Raw genomic sequence first — 18,595 nt, forward strand, 5'->3', positions numbered from 1 at the left:
AACACAAGCGATCTTCATCAGGTGTCAAGAACAAATCACGGAGGTAAATACAACAAAAAGATGAGAAACGAGAATTCAACAAACCTGTTCTTATATTTTGATACTGGCAAAGGAGGTCCCATGATGGGGGGGGGGGGGGTGTCCATTTGGAAGGCGTCACCTGCTCATGAGTATTAATGAGGGGGGCTGGCTCACGTGGAGTGACGTCACGTGCAGGACACGCAAGACATTCTTGGCTCATTATCGTAGTAAATCATCGGGCAAATGCAGCGTGGACATTTTGATAGAACAAACGTGCGAAGGCGCGCAGTTGGCGTCGCGGCTTGTGCCGTGGAAAGACACTGCCCTTGGTGAAATCCTTGGCTCGAGTGATGTGCCCACGTAACCTACGGAAACTATTAAAAAAACTACCATTTACGGAAAGATAACGCCAAGCATCACGGTGGGACCAGCGGGGTCAACTTGAGGTGACCCGAGCCCCCCGCCCCCCTTCATAGCGGCCGTGCGGTCCCGCAGCAGCTTGGCGCCGTCTGGCGAGTCCAGCACGGTAGAATAAGGGAGGCGATGTTGGGGGGCCCGGGGGGGGGGTGAAGACAAACGTGTGGACATTTTCCTCGAGCCTTCTTAGTCTGTGGATTCCATTTAGTCCTCTTAGGTCGGGTCGACGAAAGCGGTCAACACGTTTCGGCCACCTTTGGTTAGCACGGCTGGCTATGTACGGTGAACAATAAGTTAAAGATACACATGTTACCTGACGGAAACATTTTTTCTCCAACAAATATCACCCCAGATCAGCCAACCGGTGAAATTGGTACTGTAAATATTATATACTACCAATGACCAGTTCTGATCTTCCTCCGTCTCACCGCAGTATAATCAGTTTAGTTTTATAGACAGCATCGTCAGTTTAACACGTAGGCTTTCGCGACCAGTATTATTCATAATAAAGGTTTTTTGTGTTAGATCGTGTAAGTATAAGTGTGTCGCAACCCTCCACCACCCGACACGGCCAATCATTAAAAAGTGTCACGTTAACAAAACGCCAATTAGTTACTTCTTCAGCCCACCGTTGTGTTTGAAGAGTGAATCTACAACATTTCGAATTTGAATGTTTCGCTGGTAATTACATCCAGCATCTTCGGGGCGATTTGCCACAAGTGAAGCCATCCCCGCTGCTTCCGGTCTTAAAGTGCAGGATGACGTCATCATTGTTGAACCCCCATAAGTTTTCGAGATCAGAGGCGGAGGTGGGGTATTGCAATTATGTAATAGATCAATAATCAGCCACTTAGCATGTGACTCCTCTATATGGAATTGCAATTACTTAATACGCTGCCAGTCTGCAACTATCACAGCGGTTGAAATTATTTGTATTTTTTCTCAATTCCCAATAATTCTCCAATTAGTCTTGGCCAGTAATAATTCATTTTGCATAACACTTCGTTATCAAAATCAATTGAATGTCCTTGTTGGCTAGCATGCTCCGCCACTGCTGACAACTGTTTGAGATAATTTAATGTTCCTTTGGTGTTATTTTAGCCTTATGCTGTTACGTCCCGTTTGTCCAATATAGCATTTACCGTATAAGCAATTGATCCGATATACACCTTCTGTTGATAGCTTCGGTAATTCATTTTAGTACAAGACACTAGTTTTGTAATTGTGTAACGTACCAAACTTCGCTTTAATGTTTTGCTTTTGCAAAATATGGGATGATTTGTCAGTAACTCCCGAGATATATGGTATTTTAATTGTTTTGATAATTTGATCACTTTCAGCAGTATTGTTGTTCGGTCTTGGTTTGGCATTCAGTCGTAGTGCTTCTTGAACATGTTTAATCTGTCCTTAGACTTTCACCATCTGACACTGTTGTTGCCGAATGTATGAGCGTCTTGATGAGAGGATTTCTGTGGTGGGTGATGAGAATCTGCATTCAGATATGCATCAGTGTGCATCCCATTTCGGTAGATGCTGTTATTTTACCATATTGACCGCGTCCAAGAAAAATATCCAGAATGGGGGGTGTTGTTCACCTCCATTTCCATGGTGATGGTGAACTGGATGGCCGAGTTTTGTGCATAGAGATGATTTTAAAATTAAGTGTATCTTTACCATGGGGCCAGACAACCAAAGTGTCATCGACATATCTAAACCAAAAATATGGTCTCTACGGGGAGGGTTTCCACACTGCTGTTAGAGATTTTAACAGACTGCGAGACAAGGCTCATCTGAACGTGTCACTATACCTACGTGACTTTACCGAAAGAACCAAAAAGTATTGATTCCTGCAGTCACGAAAGCTTAAAATCAAGATAAAAAAAGATGGTTTTAATGTACTTGAGGCAAGTGCTCTTGTTTCCAAATTTCCATGTACAGATTTGCTATAGCAGGAGACAAAGGAGAGTGCATTGCTGCTCGTTCCTTTTGTTTAAAGAAGTTACCTCTCCATAAGAAGTGTTATTTAGACAATGGTCAGTTAGTTTTGAAATATCTTCTGGTAAACCCGTCTTCTTTACCAGTGTATCAAGTAATTTAAGTGACTCGTTAACCGGAACCTTAGTGAATAGAGAAATTACATCAAAACTCACCAGAATATCATGAGGGTTAAGTTTAATATCTGTAATCACATTCACAAAATGTTCTGAATTTATTATAAATGAAGATGTCCTACCGATGTAGGGCTGTATTTATATAGCTACATATTTTGCTAATTTATGTGGCAGAGGCTATTGTAATGGGATACCGATTTTACGAATCTTTGGTAGCCCATACAATCTTGGTAGTTTCGAGGTCGTGGTTTAATTTGGTAATACTCAGTCTTGGGGATTACTGAATTTGCAATAATTGCAGAAGTCTTGCGTTGTAAAGTATCAGTTGGATCTCGTTTAATATAGGTATCTTCCTCGTCGTTTGCGCAAATTGCATCTTGCAATTGCTGAAAAGCCACATACGAGCGGAAAGGCAGCAGCCAGGTGGTGAACTAGCACCAACAGTTTCCAAAGCTCTGCAGTTCTCTATTTATTCAGATGTTTTCAGTCAATTAATGATACTTGTACATGTTCCTAAATAATCTTACATCTGCGTCTTCATTCGCTCATTAATTTGGTCCCGTCGCAGTCTTTGGCGAGTAGTCGTAGTCATTGTCACATGCTTGGTGATTTTCATCCACCCAAGTCATCGTTGGCTAAAATAAAACAAAAAAACTCGCAAATATTTCTACCAACCAGCAGCTGCTGTCACCACCTGTCCATGTGTGTGTGTGTGCTGGCTCCGGAGATAAAAATAGTGCATGGCTCAGCTCATCGGCACGTGCCGTGTCCACCCAAAATTTTACTATTTTACTACTTATCACCGTAGTAGTACTAAAAATACAACAAAATGTACAACATAAATCGCGCCGCCATGCCATACCGCACCATGGTAACGGCTCGCGCAGTGGAGCGACGGCATTGAGTAAACGTGGCCCATACGGGCCGCAGGGCTCTCGCGGTTGCGCCACCCCAGACGGGCCCCCCTCACTTTGCGCCAGCAGATTCCTTCCTTCTAAGACACAAACTTTATAAAGCACGGGGAATTACACAGTGGGTGGGGGGTTAAATATCTCACCGAATATTTTCCGGGTCTCCGCCAGACTGGAGTGGCATGCGACTCGTAGTAGCCATAGTGGGGGGGGGGGGGGGGAGGTTACACTGGATGTAGTGTGCCTTATAATGAATTATCCAGTTTGCAGAAGGCCTGGGTTCAGTGGCAATACAGCCTTAGCCTCCAACCCTGACACCTGCCCCAACTGCACGAGACTCTTTAATGCGGAGTGCTTTGGCTTAATATTCTGGAGTGAATCTGGCTCTGACCTCTGCCTTGTAGCGGTGCAAGGTTTTCTCGCCGGGTTGAGGAAAATGTTTGGTGTGCAACGAAATGTCCAGGAGAGCCCTGCAGTGCGAGGCGAGTGACGTGGGGGAAGACTATTATCTGCTCAATGTGCACCCCCGAACCAGGCATCAGTGGCGCAACCCAGTTAAATGTTTTGCAGAAGGCAATATTTCTTCTTCCCAAGAATAAAGGTTCAAGGTGCAGGCCTGCAAAAAAATTCACACACCACGGATGGCAGAAGGGCTTAAACCATTGGGAGCTCTGGAGAGCCCCTGTAGAATTCTACACTGAAAAACATTTCCTCATTCTATTTATACTTTAGATAAAATGCCCGTTCACTGAATACTCTTATGCACTGTAGCCACAGCCAGTCGGGTTCCGATTATGGGAGACTTGTCCACCACGCAGACAATACTGTCTCCCTATTCAGGATTCGCTCGCTGCCATCGCAGCCTGGCCTGGAAACACTTGGGGGGGGGGGGTGGGGATTGGCATAAAATCGCAAAACGTGGAGCATGGTTGTGGGTGTCCTGCACCGCGTCTCACCGGAACCGCCGCCGGAGGGGGGAGCTCTCTATCGAGGCCAAGGTGACCTGCGGGAAACCTTCCTTGCCTGATATCCACTCTCGTTCCAGTGGGCCTCGTGCGAGGTGCCCAATAGCTCCAGGGGTGCGAAGCGACAGCAGTGTACAATTCCCGAATTCAACCGGGATCACGCGGATGGGACAAGAGGCAACTCTGCCTTCCCTCCCAGTCATGGCTCTACCTCAGAGGTGATAACCGCGCGCTATACACAGCAAGGCTACATCAGCAGTGCAACAGTCACGATTTTTTAAAGATAAAAGTCATCTTTAACTAGATAACAACAACATAATTAAAATGGACAAACAAATTAAAGATATAATTCCCTTATGTAAAAAAAAGGCTTCTTTTGGGAACTGGTGTTCAGATTTTTTAAAGTGGTGTTTGAAACCAAATCACTTTGCCACAGTTTTCATTAACTTCACCCTGAAACAACAAAAGGCATGCCCAATCGGCTTTTTCGACCTTCCCAAGTACCCTCGATGATCACGAAAACGCGTGTTGTGAAAAGTCCTCCCCCGACGTTTACAAAGCTTGGAATTGAAAATCGCGACTTCCAAGGTGCGGCCCATCGGGTTACTCTCGTGTCGGCGTCCGTGAGCCCGCGGCGGGATCATATGCGCCCGTATCCCACGTGCGACGGCACGCTCGCCTGCCACTCCGCCACCATGAACGAGCCGGTGCCCAGCAGCGTGGTCACCACCAGCACCAGCAGCTGCCACGTCAGGTGCAGGTAGTTGCTGTAGAAGAAGGCGATCGCGGCCGTGATAGACTGGGCGGGGAGGAAGAGGAGAGGTGGGGCGAGGGGGGCAGCGTCAGTGTACGACGGTCCGTGATGTTGAGGATTGGGAAAAAGAAAGCATTGTGTGCAAGGTTAGGGTGGCAGAATACACTGGGGGCACAACCATAGCTCTTTTTTTATCTTTTTAAAGTTTTTACGAATTAAATTTCTACACCCTGCACATAAAATGCAGAGCAAAGGTTCGCAACTCTCGTCGGGTGTACGTTGAATCAGAAATCTCCTGGCTCCCCGTGGGCCGAGGGTCACGTCGAAACTTGTCAAAACGTGATGTTAACAACAACGACGACACGTTTTCGAGAGGCTTAAAGTTGTTGACAAAGAAAGTGGGCATGATGGCCCGTTTGTGGTCAACAGTTCTGCCAAGGTGCTTGCAAAGCACTTGCGTTTTCCTGGTGTTCACGGGGCGGAAAAAAAACACACATCTAGGTCCGGGTACAGCCCGCAGACTGGAAGCATTCTCGTGTCTTGCTGCAGCGCGTTAAGCACGGGATGTGGGTCGCGTGCAGTGAGAGCGCCACCTGGACGAATTTGAAGACCGCGAACGCGGGCGCGCTGTCGTCGGCATACATGTAGCCTAGCACGCTGTACAGTTGCGTGTTGAAGCAGCTGTCTCCGAAGCCCAGCAGGAAGCTGCACAGCATCGCCACCTCGACACTACGGCAGGGGGACGGAGAACGAAGGGGAGGAAGCCCACCAGGGTGAGCACGGCCAAAATCTCAAGTTTGTGATTGATGACAAAACACGCCGACGAGTAAAAACACGTGAACTGGTTAAATCGGCCGTGACGGCGTGTTATCCACTACGGACAAGCGGGGGCCTGCACCTGGGATTCATGAAGCCGATTTTGTTGGAGCCGGCCTCTCCGACGACGGGAGCATCATCCGGAATGTTGAGGAAGATGAGGAAGAAGGCGATGATGTGAGCCACCATGCCCAACAGCACCACAGGGTTTCTCCCAAAGCGGTTATTCCTGTTGAGCAGCCCGAATAAACCTCCGCCTACGTGTGACGGTGAGTGGACACAATACAATACAGCATCCAGGTTAAACACACAATACTTTGTATATAAACAGTACCTAAGTACAACTGTATGTCATGTCACGGTATTACATTTTACATCCGGATTATGTTAATAACATTTACAGCAGAGGCAGTCCCCGAAATACGAACGTCCAAAATTACAAACACCCGCACTTACGAATGAACCCCCAAAAGATGTTATTTTTATCCATCCGACTTGCGAACGTTCGGTCGTGCTTACAAACCGAACCATAGAACTATTTTGTTTGGCGGAGCAATCCTCCGCAAGACGTAATGTGGCCCAGCATCCCGCTGGGACTCATTAGGCTCCTTCCGGCAAGCAAGCCGGCATCAGAACTCAAGATAAGTGAAAATAAAACTGATTTTTCTTCTTTTCATGTTACTTTATTTTGTTGGATTTACTGTGCAGTATTTATTACAGTATTTATTATTTATGAGTTGGACAATGCATCAACGCATGGTCACGTACAGTCACATGTATAACAAAGACAAAGATGCCACGTGTAACCTTAACAGACTGTAAGGACAAGTGCTGTTCGCTTTGAACAGGAGTAGGGAGGTAGGGAGTCAATAGCATGGATGGCTGCGGGGCGTTAAATATTGCAGGGGTAGTATTCTCTAGCCCCGATCTCATAATGTAGGGGGGCTATGTACTCATTTGTATTTGTAGTGATAAAGATGTCTGAGCCATGAGGTCTGATCGATCGGACCTGTGATCTCGCCAACACCAATGAAGATGCCGGAGAGGCCGATGAGGCCCTTGGCGTCCGTCACGAAGCGGTTGGTGGCACCGATGCAGGTGCCGTACACACCACTGAAGAAGGTCAGCTCCAGCCCTGGCATCAGATGCATGGTCACGTACGGTTACATGTATAACAAAGACAAAGGTCCCACGTATAGCCTGAACAGACCGTAGGGACAAGTGCTGTTCGCGAGCACCGATGAAGGCAGGTATGGCACACGAGAGGGTGGATGGCCAGCACCACGCCCGGCTGCCTTTGTCTCCACAGTGACATACTTACACACTGCACCAGGTACTCATTTGAGGCTGAGTCGACCTAAAGGAGGCCCAGGACTGGTTCATATAATCGTCACTGGTGTTGGTCTCGAGCGGGAATCGAACTCTGGTTGCCGGGTTCGCAGCACAGCTCGCTAACCACTACACTACCGCTCCTCACACAGGTATAACGGACACTGCTGTTCGGCTTTTTGACAATTAATTCTCTCAAGCTTTCACCAACCATGCGTGGTACTTTGGGCATCTTCAATGCTCAACATGGTGCCAAACCCGGGAGGCCACACTTGAACATCCACTGCATGACAAATGCTTTCCGTACTTTGTATTAGATTTCGACCGCGTTGGTAGGGAGTTCTTTCAGTAGCTGCCACTCGTGCCTGGGGTCGTGTGCCGTGTGGCCTCACTCACCCGTGTAGGCCATGCACACGCTCAGCAGCAGCATGTTCCTGGTGAAGAAAAGCTTCACAGAATTCTCTGCAAGATGAGGACAAGACAAGGGATTACATTCGTTGCATTTGCGTCTCAATTCAAATAGCCTAAACTAAACTAGTTTTATTTTACCAGGTAAGGCCCACTGAGCTTTAAAGCTCTTTTTCAGAAGCGACCTGGCCACAAATGAAAGCTCAACGAAGTAGCTTATCATGTGGAAATTTATAGCAGCCAAATACTCTAAATGCATGTTGATTCTAAATATGGAGGGAAAAACCAGAGGACCCAGAGAAAAATCTACGTGACCACTGGGAGAACATGCAAACTCCAAATATACAGGTGTAAGGATCGGGATTGAACCCACGACCTCCTGCATACCAGGTGAGGAAGTTAACATATCGCCAACATGTGTGAAATGTATGCGGTTAAATCGAATAAACTTGTGAGTGTTAATGTTTCTTACTTAGAGCTTGTAATGGGCCATGTGGAGTTTCTCTTTGCCTAAACACACACACAAACACCATTTAACAGCAACAAAAATCATCGTTGTAAAGGAAACCGTGCTTACGTTAATGACTACAAAGAAAATGTCTGATTCACTTAAACGAATAACTTCTGTACGGCAGCCTTGGTGGTGTGCGGATGTGCCAACACATAGTTACGATGTCTGTAGGTGATTTCACAGTATGGGCTGAACGGGTGATGAATTAAACTCGTCATGTGTAGCTGTATGCCTTTCTAACGTGGCCAAAAGCAGATTACTATTATTGTTTTTATTGATCTCCACCTTGAACGCGTTACTCCTTAGCGTCCATCGATCCATAGCAGGGGACGGAGGAGGTACTATCACTCTCGTATGTTTCACACGAGAGAGTGTTTGTCTCATTTAATTTGCAGCGTGTTAGTGGTCGGGGGAAAATAATTAATTTGCATATTGCCAATTGGCTTGTGTCTCCGAGTTTCGGGCAAACCTTTTATCAAGATGGCCAGTTTTCAATCGGAAATGTCCTTAAGAGCAACACAACGTTACAGTGAAGGAAAAAAGTATTTGATCCCCTGCTGATTTTGTACGTTTGCCCACTGACAAAGAAATGATCAGTCTTTAATTTTAACGGTAGGTTTATTTGAACAGTGAGAGACAGAATAACAACAAAAAATCCAGAAAAACGCATGTCAAAAATGTTATAAATTGATTTGCATTTTAATGAGGGAAATAAGTATTTGACCCCCTCTCAATCAGAAAGATTTCTGGCTCCCAGGTGTCTTTATACAGGGATTAGGAGCACTCTTAAAGGGAGTGCTCCTAATCTCAGCTTGTTACCTGTATAAAAGACACCTGTCCACAGAAGCAATCAATCAATCAGATTCCAAACTCTCCACCATGGCCAAGACCAAAGAGCTCTCCAAGGATGTCAGGGACAAGATTGTAGACCTACACAAGTCTGGAATGGGCTACAAGGCCATTGCCAAGCAGCTTGGTGAGAAGGTGACAACAGTTGGTGCGATTATTCGCAAATGGAAGAAACACAAAAGAACTGTCAATCTCCCTCGGCCTGGGGCTCCATGCAAGATCTCACCTCGTGGAGTTGCAATGATCATGAGAACGGTGAGGAATCAGCCCAGAACTACACGGGAGGATCTTGCAAATGATCTCAAGGCAGCTGGGACCATAGTCACCAAGAAAACAATTGGTAACACACTACGCCGTGAAGGACTGAAATCCTGCAGCGCCCGCAAGGTCCCCCTGCTCAAGAAAGCACATATACATGCCCGTCTGAAGTTTGCCAATGAAGATCTGAATGATTCAGAGGACAACTGGGTGAAAGTGTTGTGGTCAGATGAGATCAAAGTGGAGCTGTTTGGCATCAACTCAACTCGCCGTGTATGGAGGAGGAGGAATGCTGCCTATGACCCCAAGAACACCATCCCCACCGTCAAACATGGAGGTGGAAACATTATGCTTTGGGGGTGTTTTTCTGCTAAGGCGACAGGACAACTTCACCGCATCAAAGGGGCGATGGACGGGGCCATGTACCGTCAAATCTTGGGTGAGAACCTCCTTCCCTCAGCCAGGGCATTGAAAATGGGTCGTGGATGGGTATTCCAGCATGACAATGACCCAAAACACACGGCCAAGGCAACAAAGGAGTGGCTCAAGAAGAAGCACATTAAGGTCTCCAGACCTTAATCCCATAGAAAATCTGTGGAGGGAGCTGAAGGTTCGAGTTGCCAAACGTCAGCCTCGAAACCTGAATGACTTGGAGAAGGTCTGCAAAGAGGAGTGGGACAAAATCCCTCCTGAGATGTGTGCAAACCTGGTGGCCAACTACAAGAAACGTCTGACCTCTGATTGCCAACGAGGGTTTTGCCACCAAGTACTAAGTCATGTTTTGCAGAGGGGTCAAATACTTATTTCTCTCATTAAAATGCAAATCAATTTATAACATTTTTGACATGCGTTTTTCTGGATTTTTTGTTGTTATTCTGTCTCTCACTGTTCAAATAAACCTACCATTAAAATTATAGACTGATCATTTCTTTGTCAGTGGGCAAACGTACAAAACCAGCAGGAGATCAAATACTTTTTTCCCTCACTGTATACTCACAAGTTGGCTAATGTTGGATCATCTTTACGAGAACTATAGTTAAATCTGTAAATGAGGAAAAAACTCACGGAATAGGAGCGCAGGCTCCTATTCCGAAACCACCACAACATAATCATGGGAATGCACGAATTTTCATAACTCGTAAAAAAAATGGCAATACATTTCAGCAACAGTCCAGTGAACAGTAAACTGTCCAAGTAAATAACGAAAAAAACTCAATGCGTTCGTTAATAACGCTACCTTATTAACACTGCCTTCTTATTGCTGAACATGTTTAGATCTTTGTTATTTGTGCTGGTGCACCGCTGCTATTGTGGTGTCACCAAATAGTCTTCTTCACATAAATGAGCCCCGAGTGGACGCTGGGGTAAATACATTGACGCTTCCGAGGCTAGGAGATCCGAGGCTGGGTGCGGGGATCTGGAATCGTGGCCGAGCAAGCAATCACTTACGGGGTCGTCTCGTTTTGGTCACAGGGCTCGTCTGTATCGCCCGCGTCGCTAAGTGCCGAGTCCTGGGTGCCAGATTTCCGCACCAGCACGAGCACCAGTGTCCCCACCAGGCTGATGACGGTGAGGGCCGTGAACAGCACGCGACGATCCTTATCTGCGGAGAACACGGCAAAGAGTTCGCTTCTCCACAGCTATGGGCATACATGTACATCCCTATTTACAAATGACTGCTGAATGGGGGCCTCAAGTAATTTCCGGTTGTGGGGGTTATTTGACCAAACATCACCACGCTGGTCAGTGTGGGTTAGTGAAGGCTATGAGCATGGAGTATAGAATTACAGCACTTGTGTGCCACTGTTCTTTACTATCCACCGTGCTGCCCTTTCACCTCCTATTAGCTACGTACGGTACCAAAGAAGTTCAACGTACAGCCCTGCATTCTATAGCCTCTAACACCACGCTTAGCTTTCAATATTTTTGCGGGTGCATTCCGGGTGATTTTGTAATTAGTAAAGAGTATGCTATGCCGGAAAAAATGTTCACACTGGCAACATAAGCTACTCATGCCACAGAAACACTCAGTATTAGGGTCTCACCGGAGATGTGTTTCTTTCCTTTCCAACTCACGTAAATATACAGGTTCCCAAACACCATGCTGAAACGACAGAACATTATAATATTGCGACAACATTAACCTTTGTGGTTGCTTTAAATCTGCACACAATTGTGTGTTGCTTTGACAGGGATTCACTATGACCGGCGCAAATGCACCAACTGTATGACAGCGAGAAGGGGGGGGGGGGACTGACCTGAACTGCAGCAGAGCCCAGAAGATGCCGCTATTCCTGGCCATGGTGGTGGCGTCAGAGTTGACCGTGAGACAGGTGCCCTGGGCCGTCCACAGCACTGCACGCCGCACGCCATCAACCAATCGCACGTGTGCACCATCGACGCAACGGTGAGAGCATGTCAGTTTTATTTACACCTTTTTTTTCTCGAACAAGTTTGGGAACAACAAAAAAACCCATGCACATATCTGGTTTCTGTATCACTTGTCAACATATTTTTCTTTGAAAGCATTTCATGAGCAGTATGCACAAGCCCATGAGCAACTTCCAAAGGCAAAACCAATTTTATGATTTGGAATTCGTAATTTTCTGCTCTGCTTTTTATCTCCAGGTTTTTGGAAGTCCTCCGATCAATTTGGCCCTCTTTCAATGGTGTGAATCAGATTATCTTTCATTGGATGATAATTTCCACAGATTTAATCCTCTCACGTTATTAGATGAACTAACGGACAGCGCTAATGTGGAAACCACTTCAACCTTGGTTGGAACTTGTAAAAATATTGGGCAAAAATGGCAACGTTTATAAGCAGAAGCCTTCACCTGCAGCGGCAATCCCTATGAGCACCGATGCAGTGTAGAACGACCACGCCATCGGCTTGATGAACGTGGCAATGTAGGCACTGCAAGCACAGACAGAGGACACGACACTCTTGAGTTGGTAGCCTAACTCCAGTCTGCGTTCATTTACACGTGCGGTATGGTGACGTCATGCGACACTTGAGGCAGGATTGGAGGACCGTTCTTAAATGGTCACAACCGTGCCTCTTTTGACATCTAGAAATCCCCTCCTGCATGTGTTACTATTTGTTTCGAGCCTGCATGCAGTTTTCTGTGCAATGGGGTTCCTAACCACTGACATAAAGTGTCACGGATTGCTTGACATTGCGTACAAATGTTGCTTTAGAATTTAACTTTCTCAGAACATACAGTATTTCCCAGGTAAAGATTAACTGGTGTTTTGTGAAAACAAGCATTCAGCCTGCATCTTCACGAGTAGCCTGCAAGTCACTCACGTGAGGGTATCAAGGTTCAAACACAAAGTCAAGGACTTGAGAGGTTTTTCTTGCAAACAAATGCATCACGTGACTCAACATACACTTTTGGTTAAAGTCACCGATGGCAATTTTTTTGTGGCTAGCACACTGTGCTATTAACTTGGTTTCCTGAGTTCAGTTTCTGACAAGTGATATCTGAACAGGTCCTGGTACCTACTTTCACCAACCCACACTGGCCTGTGCGAAGTACGATCAAACAATCCCCACAATCGAGACGGCACGGGGAGGCCCTCATCCAGAAGTGGATTGACAAATGCTGTAAATAGGGACCATACGGTCTGTGGTATTCTCTGCAGCTGGCCAGTGTCACCTGGATAATCGTTTGCAGTAACATGGCAAGTCTATTTCAATTATATATCAGCTGGTATGAGAATGGCAGTTAGCAGAAGCTGCCAGGTGAGTGCCCACGACCCAATTCCCGTGAACTCCTGACCTGTAGACGATGCCTCCCAGCACCATGGACCAGCGAGGCCCCAGCACGGCCACAACGGACGGGGCGAGGATGTTGGAAGCTGAGAACACGCCATATATGATGGCAAGGCTGCAAGGGAGAACACAAACCACAGAGTGTGTCAAAAGGATAAGCCAATAAAAAGAGCACGTTACAAGTCATGCGCAAGGGTTCAAGAGATTGATTAGCGAATGCGTGTAATTCCTAACCTTGGAAAGAGCAACGCCAGTCATCGCCTTAATTAGGTATTCGTGATTTACATCGAGACCAATCACTCTAATTGTGCTTGGGTTCAGAGAACTCACCTCGTGTAGCCACTCCCACTGAAGTTTGTGCTTAGGTTATTGATGACCGTTTGCTGCAAAAGAAGTCCACATCAGAGCCCGCATGAAACGCTGCACAGTAAAATCATCCATCATAAAACACGAATGCAGTTTAACACACCACCACCGTCATCATCAGCCATCATCAATGCACTGCTGGAATGAAGGCCTCCCCAAGCCATCACCATTTCCCATGGCCCTGTGATGTACCACTCAATCGAAGTAACTGCACACAAGTCGATTTCATTGCTCCATCTGTGCAGTGGAAGTCCTCTCGGGCATATTCCCTCCTCTGGCTGCTAACCCCCGCCGTTAGTCTCGACTATCAGTAGCTTTGCCACGACATACGCTGTGGCTATATCGACACGAGTAGTTACATGCGCCGTATACTTGCAGTGTGGTCCCCTGTACCCAGACCACCAGTGGTCCGCGACGGTCCTCCAAGTGGTAGGTGGGCTGCGTTCCAAATGCAGGTTGGTCCGAAAATAATGACGATGTTGTTTTGTTTCGGACATTAATATCTTAATTGTGTTTAATTTGAAAATGACGGTAAACTACTCTGATTAAACCACTTTAACCGTAAGATCTAAATGCCACCCGAAAAAAAACTTACAGCTGCATTAAAAACTATGTTTTTATGTAATATTAATAATTTTGTATGACTGGTAATTAGAGAGACAAGCGAATGCATTTTGTCACCAGGGGTGGAGGTTCTGGGTGGTCCGCGGAAATGTTTCCATCGGCTGAGTGGCTCCGCGAGCCAAAAAAGTTTGAGAAACACTGCCCTGTAGGATTCTAAACCAAGGTCGATCTGCCTTTACGTTTCATAAATGACAGCACAACGTGACCAAAGCCTTTTGACCGTTAATTCTGTCCCCATTTCCACCCTCTGCCACTTTTGACAGTTTTACGGAGCTCGGTATTGATTGACTCGCGTAACAATAAACGCTCACAATGATTCTTCCGCATCTGAAGTGCCCTTCGCTAACGCGACGCAAGGTTGTGTTGGCAGTAATGAGGTAAACAGATGCCCAGACTGCACACCACCCACACAGGATTGTGTACATACCCCGGTGTGTGCATCTGTGTGTGTTGCGTGCGTGTGTCTATCTTGCACAATTTCCTTAGCCCTGATATGGATACCGCCATCATGGCCACAACCTAACAGCACCGCTTTGCCCCAGGTTCAATGCCGTGACCTGGCACCCAGCCTCCTACACACACACAGCTTTTGTGAACACACACACAGCTTTTGTGAACACACACACATAACATCTAATTTGTACTCTTATAAGTGTCCAGCCCAAGCCCCCATCAGATAAATTACATCTTTCATTTGCATATGTTCTACATTCCACATGTTCCTCTTTCTGTCTAAATTTAACTCCATGCGTGTCACAGTGGTGAGATGTTAACTACCTCGCCTGATATACAGGAGGTCGTGGGTTCAATCGCGAACCTGACACCTGCACATTTGGAGTTTGCATGATCTCCCCGTGGTCGCGTGGATTTTTCTCCGGGTCGTCCTGTTTTTCCCTCCGCATTTAGAATAAACATCACGCGTTTAGAGTATTTGGCTGCTATACATACATTTCCACACGATAATAATCCACTTCGTTGAGTCATCATTTGTAGCCACGTCGCTTCTGAGAAAAAAGCTACATAGCTCCGTGGGTCTTAGCTGTTGAAATAAAAACAAGCTTTAGTTTCACCGGTTGTATCGATAGAGCTTCTGCTACATCTCTGCCTGTAATCACCCTCGGTCGTGAACGATTCCCGCTCACGGCCAACACCAGCGACGATTATCTGAACCGGTCCTGGGCCTCCCCTAGGTTGTCTCAGCCTCAAAATTCGTACCTTATGGGGTGTGTAAACATCGCCACTTGGGAGACAAAGGCGGCCCGGGCGCGTGATTCTAACCACCCCTCCCCCTCGTGTGCCACATCGCCGGCCTTCATAGTTGCTCGCTAACAGCGCTTGCCTCGACAGTCTGCCAAACCTTACACGGGGGGGGGGATCTTTTGTCTGTGTTTGTGTCATACTCTTTGGTTCTATTGGGTAAAGTCACGTAGGTAAAAAATAAAATAACAAAAATCACGACGTTTCGGCCACAACACAAGCGGCCTTCATCAGGTGAAGGGACGAGACTGTCTGGAGGACAGCGCTGGAGTGAAAAAAAAGCCACGCTCAGATCACCTTTAAGCGCTGTCCTCCAGACAGTCTCGTCCCTTCACCTGATGAAGGCCGCTTGTGTTGTGGCCGAAACGTCGTGATTTTTGTTATTTTATACCTACGTGACTTTACCCAATAGAACCAAAGAGTATGGATCCTTGCAGTCACGAAAGCTTTAAATCCAGAATTGTGTTTGTGTCACCCCGACTGCCCACCTCCACGTTGCCGCACGTCTGGAAGGCGGTGAACACGAACATGAAGGCGAAGCCCAGGATGAGGACATTGATCAGCTTCTTCTTGTCCTCCGTCATGACGCCTCGAGACCGCCTCAACAATGGCACGGCGGCGAACAAAGCCCCCCCCCACCCCCCGAACGCAGTCGCTGTTCGCCGACGTTTAGTGCCGGGTGTGCAACAGCCGTCCGTCTCTTCTTCACTCTTCTCCCGGCGAGAGTTGACGCTGCAGCTTCCTCGTTAACGCTACGAGTGGCGTTTACCAACAAAATCGCATCCCGAGGGGCGACTGGTGATAAAAAAAAAGTAACGCAGTTCCGACACTGCTTAACGCAAGATACGCACGGTTTTTGTTTTAACTGCTGGCACGGTGGCGAGGTTAACGTAACGCGGTTGGCTCTGTTGGCACGGTAACGTAAATGTAACGTAAATGTAACGCTCTGGGTGAGTGTAACGCTGTTAAATGGAAGGCGGTGCGCGTGAGCGCAACGCGGTCAGTGTGAACGTAACGCCGTGAAAAGTAACGCGGTGGATGATTGTAAGTGTAACGCGGTGAAAGTAACGCGTTGAGGGCGAATGTAACCCTGTACAAGTAACGCGTTGAGGGTGAATGTAACGCTGTAAAAGTAACGCGGAGCGCTGCGGCTCGCCCGTCGTTTCCCAGCTCCCGCCTTTGTCCTCTCCTCACGGACCGCGCGAGGACCCCGGCACTACGCATGCGCGAAAGCGCCCCCCCGCCGCACGCGATTGGCCGAGAGCGCTGCCTCGCTCGCGCACGGAAAAACTCGCCTCGCGATTGGGCCAAGCCGAGTCACGTGCGCGAGTTGGGCCGTGCATAACAGCTTCTGTTTAAAACACGGGCACTCCCCACCCACCCCACTGCCGCGCGGCCACAACACTGGGCGTGGCCTCGCGAAAAACAGAGGCTTCTGTATCCGGATCAGCTGATTTTCCGAGTGTCAGCTGACTCGGGGACAGAAGCCGATGTTTTTTCCGAGTCAGCTGACTCGAGCGGGGATGGCTGTGCACCACAGCTTCTGTCGGCGTGGGCTGACGGAACGGTGTTGTTGTACCTGAACACAACGGCTTCTGCCTGCGCGGCTTTTGTCAGTCAGCGATAATATGGTCAGCTGAGCTTGCAATGTTATGGGTTTCACCCCGGGTCATGGAGCTCTGGGTGGCAAACCCCGAGAGGCCTGGCACATCAAGTCTCTCGGGTGGCGAGATGTTAACTACCTCGCCGGGTATGCAGGAGTGCGTGGCTTCGATCCAGACCCTGACGCCTGCTGTATATTCGGAGTTTGCATCTTCTCCCTGGTTTTCCCCTCCACATTTAGAATCAACGTTACGTTTAGAGTATTTGGCTGCTCACAATAAAGATTTTTTGGGTTAGATCGCGTTATTTATAAATGTGTCGTAACCCTCCACCACCCGACACGGCCAATCAGCAAAAAAAGTGTCACGTTGACAAAAGACAAATAGTTCACTACTTTATCCCACCGGTGTGTTGAAGAGTGAATCCACAACATTTACAGTTTGAATACGACGTTTCGCTGGTAATTACATCCAGCATCATCGGGCAATTCGCCAGAATGGTAAAGCCCTCGCTTGCTCCCGGTCTTAAATAGAGCAGCAGGGTGACGTCATCATTTAACTCATTCAGGTGCAGTAATTATATAATCGATTGGTAATCAAACAATGGTTATGATTAGTAATGAGTTGTAGATTAGTAATTAGTTGTAATGTGTGTTATTGTGATTATATGCTACGTTAGTAATCCGTTAATTAGTATGTGTTTCCTCTATAAGGAATTGTAATATGTATTATTTAATAATACGCTTCCAAGCCGCACTAAGCCTGTAGCTGTCAGAGCGATTAAAGTTATTTCTATTTCTCTCAATTTCAATGGATTCTCTAATTAGTTTTGGCCATTAATAATTAGTTTTACACAACACTTCAACGTTATCAAAATCAATTGAGTGTCCTTGTTGACAAGCATGTTCTGCCACTGTCGATAGTTGTGTTTGAGATAATTTAATATTTCTTTGGTGTTCTTTTAGTCTTATGCTGATGTTACGTCCCGTCTGTCCAATATAGCATCTGCCACATAAACAATTAATCCGATATACACCTACTGTTGATAATTTAGGTAATTAATCTTTAGTGCAATATACTAGTTTTTGAATTTTGTGTACTGTACCAATTCTTACTGTAATGTTTTGCTTTTGCAAAACACGGACTAATTTGTCAGTTACTCCTGAGATATATGGAATTTTAATTGTTTTAACAATCTGATCGCTTTCAGCAGTGTTGCTTTGCGATCATGATTTGGCATTCAGTGCTCTGTTAATTTGAGTATTATTGTAGCCATTCTGTCGTAATGCTTCTTTAACGTGTTGATCTCTCTCACTAGACTACCATCTGACACTGTTTTAGCCCGATGTATGAGCGTCTTGATAAGAGAGGATTTCTGAGCTGGATGATGATGCGAATCTGCATTCAGATAGGCATCTGTGTGCGTTTGCTTTCTGTAAACGCTGTGTGTTATTTTACCGTTTAGGCCATGTCCAAGCAAAATATCTAGGAACGGGAGTGTGTTATTCACCTCCATTTCCATGGTGAACTGGATGGCCGGGTTTTGTGCATTGAGATGATTTAGACAACCAAAGTGTCATCCACATATCTAAACCAAAAAGATGGTTTTAATGTGTTCA

At 46.6% G+C, this 18,595-nt stretch overlaps 1 protein-coding gene across 1 annotated transcript; it reads right to left on the reverse strand.

The window, feature by feature from the left end:
• Positions 1-2,593: 2,593 nt before the first annotated feature.
• On the reverse strand, positions 2,594-16,612 carry MFSD11 (major facilitator superfamily domain containing 11). The gene is made up of 13 exons (XM_032961126.2): positions 15,864-16,612; positions 13,459-13,511; positions 13,136-13,243; positions 12,188-12,267; positions 11,609-11,705; positions 11,396-11,454; positions 10,800-10,953; positions 8,205-8,242; positions 7,721-7,786; positions 7,005-7,130; positions 6,078-6,252; positions 5,773-5,908; positions 2,594-5,224 (listed from the first exon to the last, which is right to left on the reverse strand). The coding sequence occupies exons 1-13, from the start codon at positions 15,957-15,959 to the stop codon at positions 5,066-5,068; spliced, it is 1,347 nt and encodes a 448-aa protein (XP_032817017.1). The 5' UTR covers positions 15,960-16,612; the 3' UTR covers positions 2,594-5,065.
• Between the last annotated feature and the right edge of the window lie 1,983 nt (positions 16,613-18,595).

Source organism: Petromyzon marinus, chromosome 26 (genome assembly GCF_048934315.1).
Source record: "Petromyzon marinus isolate PM22_M1 ecotype Great Lakes invasive population chromosome 26, UKy_Petmar_22M1.pri1.0, whole genome shotgun sequence".
NCBI classification, from domain to species: domain Eukaryota; kingdom Metazoa; phylum Chordata; class Hyperoartia; order Petromyzontiformes; family Petromyzontidae; genus Petromyzon; species Petromyzon marinus.

What these genes read in the sequence shown, in the direction of transcription:
- MFSD11 (XM_032961126.2), bottom strand. Translation starts at nt 15,959, where the DNA reads ATGACGGAGGACAAGAAGAAGCTGATCAATGTCCTCATCCTGGGCTTC. An exon ending in AGACGTGCGGCAACGTGGAG is followed by an intron (nt 13,512 to 15,863) that starts GTGGGCAGTCGG and finishes CTTCTTTTGCAG; the next exon opens with CAAACGGTCATCAATAACCT. An exon ending in CGGTCTTCAAATTCGTCCAG is followed by an intron (nt 5,225 to 5,772) that starts GTGGCGCTCTCA and finishes CTCCCCGCCCAG; the next exon opens with TCTATCACGGCCGCGATCGC.